Below are 13,885 nucleotides of genomic sequence, written 5' to 3'. Positions count from 1 at the left end.
ACAGAGACACACACACACAGAGACACACACACACAGACACACAGAGAGACACACACAAAGAGACACACACACACAGAGACACACACACAGACACACACACACAGACACACACACACAGACACACAGAGACACACACACAGAGACACACACACACAGAGACACACAGACACACACAGAGACACACACAGAGACACACACACACACACAGACACACACAGACACAGACACAGAGAGACACACACAGAGAGACACACACACAGAGACACACAGACACACAGAGACACACACACAGAGAGACACACACACACAGACACACACACAGAGAGATACAGACACACACACAGATACACACACACACACAGACACACACACAGAGAGACACACACACAGAGACACACACACACACCCGCCGGTGCGTTAGCACAGAAAGCAGCATCTTTCCATTTCTGGAAAGGGTAACTCAGTTCCTAATGAAATCTCTTCACCCAGGGCTGGAAACGACCAAGTGATGGGAGGCTGGATTAGCTCACTTCTCCTCCGAGGGCTCCCGAGTGCACACCGCAGTTCCACGTGTGCACGCGCGGCCAAGGCCGCTCCGAACCCTAGAGGGAGCCCAGCGGTCAGTGCGTCTGTGCGGACGGCGCCTTCTCCAGGGTGTGCTCCAGCAGGGTCTCCGCTGAGGCGGGAAGAGTCTGGAGACCCAGGCCCACCCCCTGCCTGTGCCTTCGTCACCCATGACCCTGGAGGGGGTCATACCTAACCTATTATAGCTTGAGTTTTCTCGTCTGTAAAATTGGTGATAAAAACTGCTTTCTCGAGTCCTTGAGAGACTGGAAGCAGATCCAGACAGGCCCCTGCATCCGTTTGCAGAGCCACCCGTCTGGGGCCCTGAGTCCAGGCCTGGTGACCCCAGAGCCTGGGGAAGGGCCCCATGTTCCCAGCTGGGGCCTGGGGGCCCGCCAGTGAGGCAGGCTGGGGAGAACGTGAGCTGACAGATTGCAGCCAGACACTCCTCCTGGTTCCCACACCCTGCTGCGGGGTGCACGGCTCCCCACGATTGACGCCAGCTGCTGCCTGTTCCCAGGGCAAGCTGACTGAACCCAGGCCTCCCATTCCCAAATCCGCCTGCATGGAACCCCTGGCCCATACCTGGCATTGCCAGGCCGTGCCGGTCCAGTGCCCACCTCCCTCCCCAGACGGGCATCCCAGGCCCTGGGGCTTCCCCCTTCCCTCTCCCTACCTCCCCCCACACCTCAGCATCATCAGTCATGTCCTGCCCGGCTCTGAATGCCCTTGTGTTGCTCCTTAAAAGCAATCAGCGAGGAGTCAGGCTTGGAACAACGTACACGAAGGTGTGCCCTTGAACCCTGTCCAAGGCAGTCACCATGAGACTGAGTCAGACCCCAGAAGCGGCCGGCTCTCTGACAGGCGCTCCGAGGGCCTGTGCAAGAGTGCAAAAACATGTATATCAACTGCAAAGCCCAACTCAGCCCCTGTACTCCAACAGAGGGGTCTGGAGGCCCGAATCTGGGAGCAGCCTGAATAGGTGCCCCAGGAAGTGCAAAGACCCTGCGGTGCGGGTGAGGCGGGTGTGGATGGGGTCAGTGTCCCCGGCAACTGGCGGCATCTGAGCTGCTGGCTCCCAGTCCTGGGGACGGGTGATGGTACAGAGGATCAGGGCTCTTGCTGCTGGTACCTGGGGAGGTGGACGTGACTGACCTGTCAGATGCTACTTGAAGCAGATTCTACTGCACAGAAATGATCGAGACTGTCACGCTAAAATCAGAGTGTTAGATGCCCCCAAAGCCTTTTCCCTGCAGCCGCGGCTTAGACGTCTGCGTGCAGACGATGCGGCTGTGTGGTGTCCTCAGTGTAACATTCTTGGGGTGCTTCTGCACGTGTCAGAGCTGGGGGGGGCCGCGGTGCCCTGGCAGAGTGGGGAGGGGGCATGGGCAGCCCCTCCCCTGCATCCCCCTGCCAGCCCTCAGCCCCCGCTCCATCCTGCCCTCCTTGCAGAAGCTGTACAGGAAGGAGATCAAGCCGCCTTTCAAGCCAGCGGTGGGAAGGCCAGAGGACACCTTCCACTTCGACCCCGAGTTCACGGCGAGGACACCCACAGGTGTGTGCGGGCAGGGGTGGGGTGGCCTGGGCTACTTTCCCATGGGGGGTCCTCTAGCCCTGCCAGGTATGGCCAGGCACCCCCGGGGTCAGAGAGCCCCAGGTTCAAGGGCGCCTCCAGGGGAAGTCACCCTCAGATCTGTTTGTTCTCGTTTCTCTGCTCCTCCTGCTCCCTCTGGGCCTGAGTTGCCGATTCCAGGGACTCACCCTGCAAAGTTCGAGAAAAGAAGCTCAAGGCAATGAAAGTCTCATTTAATTAGCGGTTTTATTGGAAGAGGGAGGCTGTCAGCTAAGTCTGTAAATGCATGAATTGTTGACCTTATTCGTGCAAAAAAACCAAACAGCTGTTTGAAAAGTTGCGTCAGCTCCTGTAGCTCAGCACAGCAGATGGACTCGTGAGTTTAGCTTCCACGACGTGTCTTGAATTACTCCTAAGGTCTACCAAATTCTATCAGAACTGGTCAGTTCAGTTCAGTTCAGTCGCTCAGTCGTGTCTGACTCTTTGCAACCCCATGAATCGCAGCATGCCAGGCCTCCCTGTCCATCACCAACTCCCAGAGTCTACTCAAACTCATGTCCATCGAGTCGGTGATGCCATCCAGCCATCTCATCCTCTGCCGTCCCCTTCTCCTCCTGCCCCCAATCTTTCCCAGCATCAGGGGCTTTTCCAAGGAGTCAGTTCTTCTTATGAAGTGGCCAAAGTATTGGAGTTTCAGCTTCAGCATCAGTCCTTCCAATGAACACCCAGGACTGATCTCCTTTAGAATGGACTGGTTGGACCTCCTTGCAGTCCAAGGGACTCTCAAGAGTCTTCTCCAACAGCACAGTTCAAAAGCATCAAGTCTTCAGCGCTCAGCTTTCTTCACAGTCCAACTCTCAGCTCCCTTTAAAAGTTGTCATTCTGTGATATTAGTGGCAAGCCTCTCCAATATTCTGCCTGGGAAATCCCATGGCCAGAGGAGCCTGGTGGGCTACAGTCCATGAGGTCTCAAAGAGTCAAGAGTCGGATGGGACTGAGTGACTGAGCATGCATTAACTTTGTAAAAATATGGCGATTGTCTTTGTCTGCCCAGGTGGCCTTAACAAAATACCGCAGGCTGGGCAGCTTCAACTACAGAAATTTATCTTGGTTTCCCATGAGAGCCCTATCCTGGGTTGCCGACGGCCGCCTTCCCTCTGGCTTCACGTGGACTCACTCTGTATCCGAGAAGAGAGAGAGAGAGGCCCCTGGGGTCCTCCTCCTGATAAAGACAGCAGTCTGTTGATCAGAGCCCCACCCTTACGATCTCACTTACACCCTCAAGACCCCTTCTCCCAGTGCAGTCACTCTGGCCTTCAGCATGGGAATTCTGTGGACACAGTCCAGTTCCTCACGGTAAAGGCATGGTGGTTTGGTCTAAAAACACCGGGACAAGCCCCTTCTGGAGATTGTACCCACTCTTCAGGTGGCTCAGTGGTAAAGAATCCGTCTGCAACGCAGGAGACACAGGTTTGAATGCTGGGTCAGGAAGATCCCCTGGAGGAGGAAATGGCAGCCACTCCAGAAAGCCTGGCTGGCCACAGTCTGCCGGGTCGCGAAGAGTCGGACACGACTGAGCGACCGAGCGTGCCTTATTCTGGAGATTGGATGGGACACGTTCAGCCTGTTGGTAGCTACTGGGGCTGCGTGCTGTGCGCATGGGGCTTCTCACGCTTTGCTCTCTATTGTTGTTCCATCGTGTCTGACTCTTTGGCGACCCCGTGGACTGTGGCCCGCCAGGCTCCGTCTGTCCATGGGATTTCCGCGGCAGGAATACTGGAGTGGGTGGCCATTTCCTGCTCCTCTTTCACTGTTACTGAACCTGAAACTATCTATGATTAAAAAAGACAATCGTGAAATAAATAGACAGTCAAATATGATATATCAAGTGGATAACATTATAACAAAGAATCCACTTGGCTTTCCACACCACAGAGGGGCCCTTTCGGAATGTGAGCCGTGTGCAAACACGGAGGTGGGAAGGGGCCGTCCTTGGGGCCTGGAAGGTGCCTCCAGATCCCTACAGTGGAGGCTCCAGGACCCGAAAGGAAGCGGATGCTGGGCGCTATTGGTTAGGGAGTCGAGGCACAGACACTCACTGGTCTCTTCCGGGTCCTCCTGCAGCCCCCAGATAAAACCAAGACCGTCCTCGGGGCCAGAGCCCAAATGAGGCCTGCGGCCACAGTCAGGGTGACCAGTCGCTGCTGCGAGATTCGCACGGCTGCTCAGGAGGAGCTGGAGACCCAGGGGTCCTCTAGGAAAGGTGGCGGGGCGCTCACGCAGCTCTCAGCGGCCTCGGGAAGCCCTTGTGTGTTGGAGGTGAGGGTGGCCAGTCCTTGACTTGGCAGCACGGGCCCAGTTCACAGACTCAGGGGACTCGTTAGCCCCAGAGGTTGGAAAGACGGAGCAGGAAGGGGGATTCCATCCTGGCTGTGCCCACCTGAGCAGGTCACTGTCTGCCCTCTCCGTGGCTTACCCAAACGCCATGGAACCCAGAAAGGGTTAACTCCAGCAGAGAACGCTGCCTGTGACAAGCACCCTCACCCCCTCCAGGTCCTTAAGGAAAGCTGCACGGTTTCACCAAGGGTTTCCATCATTGGGAACTGTGTTTAAAATCCTGAAATAAAGACCGGATTTGTGTTGCCTGGCAAGAAAATGCTAACGTAGTCAACTCTGAATTATTCACCTGTGCTTGCTTTTTGTATCATCCATGAAGAATTTAAACCCCAACCTAATTGGCCCATGTTGTTAGCAGGCTTTTTTTTTAAAGCACATCATATATCTTTTGTGCAGAGAATTCAAGTTTATTTTATTATTAGCTAAAGGAAAACATAATTAGACACAGTGCATTTTAATGCTGTCCAGAAATAGCTTTTTTTTACTCCTGACTGTTTGGATTTCTCCAGTCAATTGTACTTACTGCACGACACAGTTTGCCTTTGAGGAGGTAGTAATTGAAATGCCAAGACATAGAAAAATAACTCTCTCTACTCAAAAGAGACCAGACTGTTCTGAGCACATGATTCGAGTTCATGACTGAAAGGGCAGCAGATGCGGAGTAACCCTGGAGCAGCAGGTAATCCAGGCCCTGTGTCAGACTTGGACACACAGTCGGAATTTTTTGTCACGGTCTTCAAGTCTTTCATTTTTAGCTTAAGCTGATGCTAAAGCTGGTGGACTTTCCCTGACGACACACCAGCTGCCCTTCAGAGTCTGCTGACCCGCGGGAGATGCCAGCCTAAGCTTTAAAAGCACAACAAACATTGCAACAAGTCAGAAGTCACTCCTAGGATCGACGAAGGTTGACTGTACTCAGCTTTACATTTCCTTTCATCCAACTCACACGTTCGCCTTCTTCTAGCACTGAGCTAGAAGTCGGTGTCCCCTAGCTGACTGCAAAGCCTGTTAAAAGTCACGGCTGCCGCTACCGTGTGGTCATGCCCAGCCGCACGGACCAGTGTTGGCTGTGATAACCTCCCGTGAGCTCCGTGTGAACCTCAGCTGGTCTCTGCTGGGTCTGAGCAGGGAGAGGCACCCCGAGTGTTAGAAGGCATGGCCCTGGGCTTCACACTTCTTTGACGGTTGAAGTCCTTGCTTGCTTGATCCACAGACTTTCTCCATTCACCCAGGAAGGTGTATCAGTTCAAATTCGCAGGAAGCTACATCCTGCCCACGCAGACTCCCAGTTGCTGTAACTGAGCCTGTATCCGTTCGGCCCTCAGCCTGTACGTGGCTCACCCTAGATCCTGGCGTGGGCTCGAGTTCTTCCATCCAAGCCTGCACCTCTGGGCTTGACGGTGGCTGAACCGACGCTGTGTCCCTGTGCTTGGCGCAGACCTAGCCCAGGACACGTCACCTGGGGGTTTTTAAGAGCAGGCAAACTCAAAGCCAGAGTTCTCTGCGGGGAAAAAACAGTCAAAACGGGCCCGGGAACAAAACCTCTTTGGAAGGCGCTTGCTGCCTCTGCCATCTCGGTGCATAATTTCCAAATTCTAGAAACTACACAGCCGAGTCTTGTGCTTTCTAATTAAGCTTCTCCAGTCTAGCATGTTGACACCTTGCTTCCAAGTGCAGTCAGCTTTGATCTCAGGCACTCGGGTGACTCTGGAGCCCTTTGCCAGGTAGACGTCAGGGGCTGAGACCCACGTTCTCATGGTCAGAGGTGCTGAAAGAGGGTGGGCCAAGCCTGCGAAGCCCCTGTCACCCTATAAGTTCTCCCTGGAAGAGCCATGTGGGCTGCCCGGTCGCAGCTCATGGCTAGGCTCCTGGGTATGGAAGGAGCACCCCAATTGCCTTTCCCCCAAAATAAAATGCTCAGGACGAGAATGCACATTCCTGCAGCAGCTGACCCCCACCCACCCCCCTGCTCCACCAGGAGAGCCTTAGTTTATATATTGTTTCCACGTCAAAATGAAGTATTCAAACCAAGTCAAAAGGTGCGCTCAAGTCGTGTGCACCTCTGTGCGACCCCATGGACTGTAGCCCGCCAGGCTCCTCTGTCCACGGGATTCTCCAGGCAAGAACACTGGAGTGGGTTGCCATCCCCTTCTCCAGGGGATCTTCCCGACCCAGGGATCAAACCCAGGTCTCTAAAGCCTGCTGCGCTGGCGAGTTCTTCCCCACCAGGACCACCTGGGAAGCCCCCAGGGCACGACAGGACTTTATTATTTTATATTGCTTATGGCTTTACTGTAATGTGCTTTAGAATGCGTTAAGACGCATATTTTTGAATTTTTCTCCCTGGGTGCGTTCCACAGCGCATTTTCTTTTTCCACTTGACCAGCTGTCTTGTCAGTTGACACAGCTGTGTCTTATTCTGGGCCTCGTCGTCTTACTGGCGTTCCCTGCACCAGACCAAGCGTCCTGATGACATGGATACAGCTTTGTTGGTTGCAGCAACACTTCTGCAACACGGATACAGCGTGGTTTCCTTGATGATAAATATCCAGGTTGTCGCCAGGATGTTTTTCTGCTGTTACAAATGTTGCTAAGAGCAACGTTTTCCACATTTATTTCTAATCACCTTAAAGTAGTTCTGTGGGGTAGGAGTATCACTGCTGCTCTTTGGGAGGCAGGTGGATTTATGCTTAGGTAGACAAACCACGTCAGCCTTGCAAGGATTCTGCCGGCTTGGGCTCCCACCCACCACTGCAGTGCCAGCCCTGACCAAACCCGCACGCGCCTGGTGAGCTTTTGCCGATTTGCCGGGCAGCGCGTTGCCCTGGTCACCGTGCCCGTTAGAGGGACCGAGCGCCTCCTCAGGTAGGAGCCCTCCATGCCCTCCCCCATTTTTCTCCTGGGCCTTTCCCCCTTTGCTCACTGGTCTCCGGGAGCTTTTTGCATAATAGAGAGTTTTGTCTGTTCAGTACGATGCAGATCTTTTCTCTCTGCCAGTCTTTTATCCTTTTGTTTTCCTTAATGGTGAGCTTGCAACGGGACCCATCTCAGCAGCAGTCAAGCCTTCAAGCACGTGCACAGAGCTTAGCAGGGTCAGCACTGAAGGGCTCCCTGAGGGTCCGGGAGCAGAGCGCCCTGCGTGCTGCGGGCAGGCCCCTGGGGACCCTCGGGAGACAGAAGGGTCACCCTGCTGGGCCTGCGTCCCTGTGCCCGGTTCTGCTGAACTGAGACACTCAGAGTGTGGCCTCCCGGGCCCTGCCCACAGTGACAGCTCACCCCGAGGTTGCTGGTGGCTCTGGGCTCCGTCTGGAGTGGGCAGGGCCAAGGGCTGTGGCTCAGAATGAATATCGAATACGTTATTACCAATGATCATCCTGAAGTTTTTGTTCTGAGTATTTTTGCTGTAGTGAAAGTGAAAATCGCTCAGTCACGTCCGACTCTTTGTGACCCCATGGACTGTATAGTGCATGGAATTCTCCAGGCCAGAATTACCGGAGTGCGTGGCTGTTCCCTTCTCCAGGGGATCTTCCCAACCCAGGGATTGAACCCGAGTCTCCTGCATTGCAGGCAGATTCTTTACCAGCTGAGCCACAAAATAAAGTGTGGTTTCTTGTGGCTCAGCCTCTCTGATCTCTGTTTTACCTCTTCATCTAACACACACACACACACACCTGTGCACACACACCTCACACCTGCACACACTTGCACACACAGGTGCACACGTGCACACACACAGCTCACACACGTGCGCACACACTCACGGGGCTTCTGCACCTTGTCGTAGCTCAGCTCCCCGGGAAGGCTGACTCTCTGCTTGTTACCTGCAGACTCACCCGGCGTCCCCCCCAGCGCCAACGCCCACCATCTGTTTAGAGGATTCAGTTTTGTGGCCTCCAGCCTGGTCCAGGAGCCCTCGCAGCAAGATCTGCACAAAGCCACGGTTCACCCCATCGTGCAGGTAACGTGCCATCGTCCAGGTGGTCCCCCACCTGCAGGCGCTCCCCCACATCCAGGTGGTCCCCCATCTTCCAGGCAGCCCCCCACGTACAGGCATTCCCTCGCGTCCAGGCGGTCCCCCGCGTCCAAATGGTTCCACACGTCCAGGCGGTTCCCCATCTTCCAGGCGGTCCCTTACGTCCAGGCGGTCCCCCGCATCCAGGCGGTCCCCCATCTTCCAGGCAGTCCCCCGCGTCCAGGCGGTCCCCCGCGTCCAGGCGGTCCCCCATCTTCCAGGTGGTCCCTTACGTCCAGGCGGTCCCCCGCGTCCAGGCGGTCCTTCACGTCCAGGCGGTCCCCCGCGTCCAGGCGGTCCTTCACGTCCAGGCGGTCCCCCGCGTCCAGGCGGTCCTCCATCTTCCAGGCGGTCCCCCATCTTCCAGGCGGTCCCCCATCTTCCAGGCGGTCCCCCACGTCCAGTGATCCCCCATCATGCAGGGGATCCTGTAGAACCCCTTGGTTCGCTCCCCCACCTCCCCAGGGCCGTGAGTGTCCACCATGGCGGATGTCCCAATTGCCATCAGGAAATGTAGTTTCGAGGGGGTCGGTGAAAGTGCCATTTTCCTAAGGAGGTTTGCACTGTGTGAAGGTGAGCACTGTAGAGACTCTCACGAGGCATCAGGACTACTTTTCTTTCAAGAGCCGAGTCTGGGTGTGGTGGACGGTCTTGGAAGGCCACGTTTCTCTCCGCAAGGCCCTTTGGGGAAACACAGCTTGTGTAACACGGACCGTGCTGTGGCTGTGTCACCGTAATGGGTGACTTTGTCTACACCCTGAGGCAGCAGGTGGGGATGGGGAGGGGCGTCAGGGGTGGGATTTCCATCAGACGCTGGCATCCAGACCCCGCTCTGGACACAAGCACCACAGCCACCGCCTGAGTCTCAGGGCATCTGACCTCCTGCCTCCGTATCCTCACTCCCTGGGGTCTTTGGGGGAAGCATGTGGGGCAGCCAACCCAGGGTCCTGACCCGAAAGATGGGGACTCTGGGGTTGAGATCTGGAACCACCGCCAGCCAGCCCTGCGACCATGGTCTGAGCCGCCGCGCCCTCCTAGCCTCGGTGTCCCCATGTGTGCAGGCCGGAGCCCCCTGACCCCGCTCTCTGCCGCTGTCTCTGCAGCAGCTACATGGGAACAACATCCACTTCACTGACGGCTACGAGATCAAGGAGGACATCGGGGTGGGTTCCTACTCTGTGTGCAAGCGCTGCGTGCACAAAGCCACGGACGCGGAGTACGCCGTGAAGGTAAGAGCAGGGCGCCCGGGCACGCGTCCACAGCTGCCGGGCCCCCGCGGGCACGGCCGGCTTCGCGAACACACTCTCACGCATCTTTCCCCAGGCTCTGATGTGGGCAGTTCCGTTTGCCTTGATATCAGGTCACTTCTTAAAAAGCTGTTTCGCAAATTGTGAGTGTGTTCTTCTCCAGTCAACGTGTAGGTGGGTGCTGAGCGCCTTTAGTAACTTTCCACCTGAAACACATCGCGACAAAAGCTTTGGGTGCTCGGTATTTTAGAAAATGTAGAGTTGGGACATAGGCAGTGCATCTGGGGAAGAAAGGGAGGAAGCAGGGAGGGATGAGGAAGGAAGTTACAGTCACCAAACTTAAATCGAAGAGATAAACAGAAGCAGATATTTTGTAACATTTGCAAAAGCTTCAGCAGAGAGCTGGCAGTTTTACCCTCAACATCAGGCCCAGTAAGCAGTGACAACTGTCTACCACCCAGTTTGGCACTCTCTCCATCCTGCCTTTTGCTTCTGTAATTGTTGCTAAATTCAATATTTGATCTTGAAATCCAAAATATCAGTTTCTTGCATTTTCTGGTTGGTAAAATGTGGATAGTCAAAGCTATGGTTTTTCCAGTAGTCATGTGTGGATGTGAGAGTTGGACCATAAAGAAAGCTGAGCACCAAAGAATTGATGCTTTCTAACTGTAGTGTTGGAAAAGACTCTTGAGAGTCCCTTGGACTTCAGGGAGATCCAACCAGTCCATCCTAAAGGAAGTCAGTCCTGTATATTCATTGGAAGGACTGATGCTGAAGCTGAAGCTCCAATATTTTGGCCACGTGATTTGAAGAACTGACTCATCTGAAAAGACCCTGATGCTGAGAAAGATTGAAGGTGGGAAAAGGGGACAACAGAGGATGAGATGGTTGGATGGCATCACTGACTCAATGGACCTGAGTTTGAGCAAACTCCGAGAATTAGTGACGGACAGGAAGCCTGGCGTGCTGCAGTCCATGGGGTCACAAGGAGCGGGACACGACCAAGCAACTGAACAATAACAAAAACGTGGATGAAAGCTGAAACTTTCTGCTAAAGTCATAGTCTAATTTTTGAAAAAGCATGACTCGTGCGCTCTCTCTCCACGAGGGTGGGAGCTGGTCTGTCTACCATTCGCCCACTCAGCTGGCCGGGAGGCGCTTGAGGACCCAGGTCCAGCCGATGGTGTCCCTGATTACCTGGCTTATCCCAGGATGGTGCACGTGACGTTCCCCTGCTCTTTAAGGAGCCTCTGGGGACAGATGGAGCCTGTGCAGCAGGCAGTGGAATAGAGTTGTTCCAGCCCCTGTGATCTCCTGAGCTCCGAGAAGATTGTTCGAAGCGACGGCTGCGATGCCGTGGCCTCATTCCACCCCACCCCCGGCTCCCCAGCCACTCCTGGGAACAGATAATCCTCGTGTCCAGCAGGACGTCTGCCCACTGCCTCGCTCAGGACAGTACCCCAAGGACACGCTCAGCCCTGATGGAGATGCCAGCCCCAAGCATCACAGGTCCTTGGTTTAAGTGGGGCTGGGAATTCATGGCTTTGTGACAAATATATCTTGAATTCCTCAAACAACAGAATGTTTACATTGGAGGAAGGCTCAGTCTGTGCATTCGGTGGGTCTGGGGTCGTCAGCCTGCCCAGTGTCTTGACCACACCGAGGAGTGGTTGACGGAAGGAAATATCGCACGATTTTAAATCCCTGGGTGGGTGGGGCTGCAGCTGCAATGGGGCCACCCTGCATGTCGGTCGGATGCGTTTCGGGATTTGGCTCAAAGAGGAGTTTCATTTCTCCTCGTCCTCGGGAGGGTTTAACGGGATCTCGGATGATGCTGTTCCTACGTCCAGACCAGCCAGTGGGGGAGAGGAGAACCAAGTGCTGCCTGGACAGGAGGACTTCAGTTTTACTTAACATATTTCACATGCTTCGTGAGCATGCAGGGGCTTCTTAAATTCTTTCTGCGTGGCTCACTCCTCACAGGATTTCTTCAGACACTGTGTCGGGTGGCCAGCACCCAGTCCTAGAGACAATCGAGGCTTCCGCTGAGCGCAGAGAAATGCGTCTGTTGTTCAGCGGGCGCCCGACCCTGGTGCCCTTCCAGAGTGCAGCCTGACACGGGAGCTTTCTGAAAATAAGCCCCCGCTGACTAAGGCAACGGTGTCTTTCCCCCAGCGTCCGGTATCCAGCTCTTACCAAAAGACAGCATCTGAATTCAGCTTTGTCAGCAACTGGCTTCTAACTCTGTCCCCAAAGATTGGACCCCACAATTGGCATTTCCGGGGATTCCAGCCCCAGCTTCTTGGGCATTGAAGCTGGGAACTGTGGCTGCAGCAGATGGCGAGAGTCCGAGCTGAAGCTGAAGTTCCTTGAAGTCGAATCCTCGGGGTTCCCTGGACAGACTGGGCAGGTGGGCATCGCAGGGACCGCCCTCTTGGTCTCTGAGCCCCTGGTGGGTCGTGATTCCTCGTCTGGAGCTTCCTTGGGTTAGGCGAGGAAGGAGGGGCGCCTCCAGTGAGAGGGGCGCCTCCAGTGAGACGCACGCCCAGGACTGCAGCTGCCTCGGTTACCTGCTCGCCGAGCATCGGCTCCTCCATCGGGGGGCAGACGCCCCGTTTGGATTTCCTTCCGGCGGGAGTTCCACGACAGAGAGCATTCAGGACGAGCCCATCTGCTCCCAAAGCTGCCCGCCCCGCCGCGGCTCCCCGTTCTGTTCCCTCCAGCGTTTCCAGGTAGAACACCACGAAGCGTGTGTTGGCTCTTCTGTGCTCTGCTGACCTGACGGGCAGCAGCGCCGCACTCACTGGCGGAGGAGCCGAGAAGCTGCCCTGCTCGGCATGCTCTCAAACGTGACGCGGTTCAGCGACTCGGCTGCGAATGGGTCCCAGCTCCGCACTCGCCCTGTTGAACTCCGGCAACACCTCTCCAGGCCACCACAGTGTGCAAACCCCGCGCTGCAGACTCTTGGACGGAGAACGGGGTCGGTTTGATTCGGAGACCATCCAGTCGTGCCCTCTGTGAGGCTACAGGGAGGGGGCGGGAACGTCCCCTGTGCGTGCAGAGCCGCAGGAGGAGACCGCGGTCCCCCAGAAAGAAGGGCTGTGGGCAGAATACGCGGGCTTTGCCCGAGGCCATCACACCGTGGTGATTCTGCCCACCCGGGGAACACGCGCAGGGCAGGAGTCGCTCCTGGCGTGTAGTGCCCAGAGGTCAGGGTGTTTCCCCGAATCCCGCACAGGACAGCCCCCCGGTGCCCCAGAGACTCAACCGCACAAGGTCAGGCATGCCGAGGTTGGGAACCCCAGCCTAAAGCATAAAGGAGTGTCAGGCAGACAAATCGGCAGCTGGAGTCTGGAGATGAGGACGGTTTCCTTCTCTGCGGAGCCTCTGCTTGCTGTCCTGGTTGCTGGATGGCCGTGGACCAGGAACACGCTTTGTGCAGGGCATGACACCCCCTCTCTGCCCAGAGCCGGGGTCCAGGTGCGACCCTTCTGAGGGGCCTCGGGGCCAGTCCTGAACCATCAGCCTCCAAGCTCAGAGTATAGTGTACAGCAGCTCTCACATTCTTGGAAATATCACTCTGTTTTGCTTTAAGTTTATCTCAGCCTTATAAATACCTACTTTTGTATCATAAATACTCTGTCATCACATCAACTGCAATTTAAGTTAAACTGCAATTTCAGTTCTAGGTCTTTATACCAATATACTGAAACCACCCTACCCAGGTATACACCCAGGAAACACAATTGCTGGTTTTGCACTTGTTCTCAGCTGCATTTTTACACTCAGGTCCTGAATTAGTGAGACCACATGAAACAGTGACTCAGTGACTCTGGGAGGGAGCGGAGGACAGGGGAGGCTGGCGTGCTTCAGTCCACGGGGTCGAAAAGAGCGGGACACGACCTGGCGACTGAACAAGAAGAGTCTGGTCCTGGGCTTGGTCCCTGCCCCTCGCTGAAGCAAACCCCACCAGGTGCCCAGGGTCCCCCGCCAGGAGAGTCTGACCTGGGAGGGTACGACGCTGACCCCCCATCTCAGGGTCATCGGGGGGGGTGTCCCCCCGTGCACCCCCATCTCAGGGTCATCGGGGGG

At 55.5% G+C, this 13,885-nt stretch overlaps 1 protein-coding gene across 3 annotated transcripts in view; it reads left to right on the top strand.

The window, feature by feature from the left end:
* The window catches only part of RPS6KA2 (ribosomal protein S6 kinase A2), a 275,569-nt gene that overhangs the window by 236,888 nt on the left and 24,796 nt on the right, over window positions 1-13,885 (top strand). For all 3 annotated transcript variants that reach the window (XM_040239178.1, XM_040239179.1, XM_040239177.1), the window contains 3 exons: window positions 2,017-2,119; window positions 8,362-8,492; window positions 9,650-9,775. In XM_040239178.1, coding sequence (XP_040095112.1) covers window positions 2,017-2,119; window positions 8,362-8,492; window positions 9,650-9,775 — 360 coding nt within the window. The remainder of the gene's footprint in view (window positions 1-2,016; window positions 2,120-8,361; window positions 8,493-9,649; window positions 9,776-13,885) is intronic.

Source organism: Oryx dammah, unplaced genomic scaffold (genome assembly GCF_014754425.2).
Source record: "Oryx dammah isolate SB20612 unplaced genomic scaffold, SCBI_Odam_1.1 HiC_scaffold_4, whole genome shotgun sequence".
NCBI lineage: Eukaryota > Metazoa > Chordata > Mammalia > Artiodactyla > Bovidae > Oryx > Oryx dammah.
Note: the sequence above shows the minus strand (reverse complement) of the source record. Positions and strands in the feature narration are given on the sequence as shown.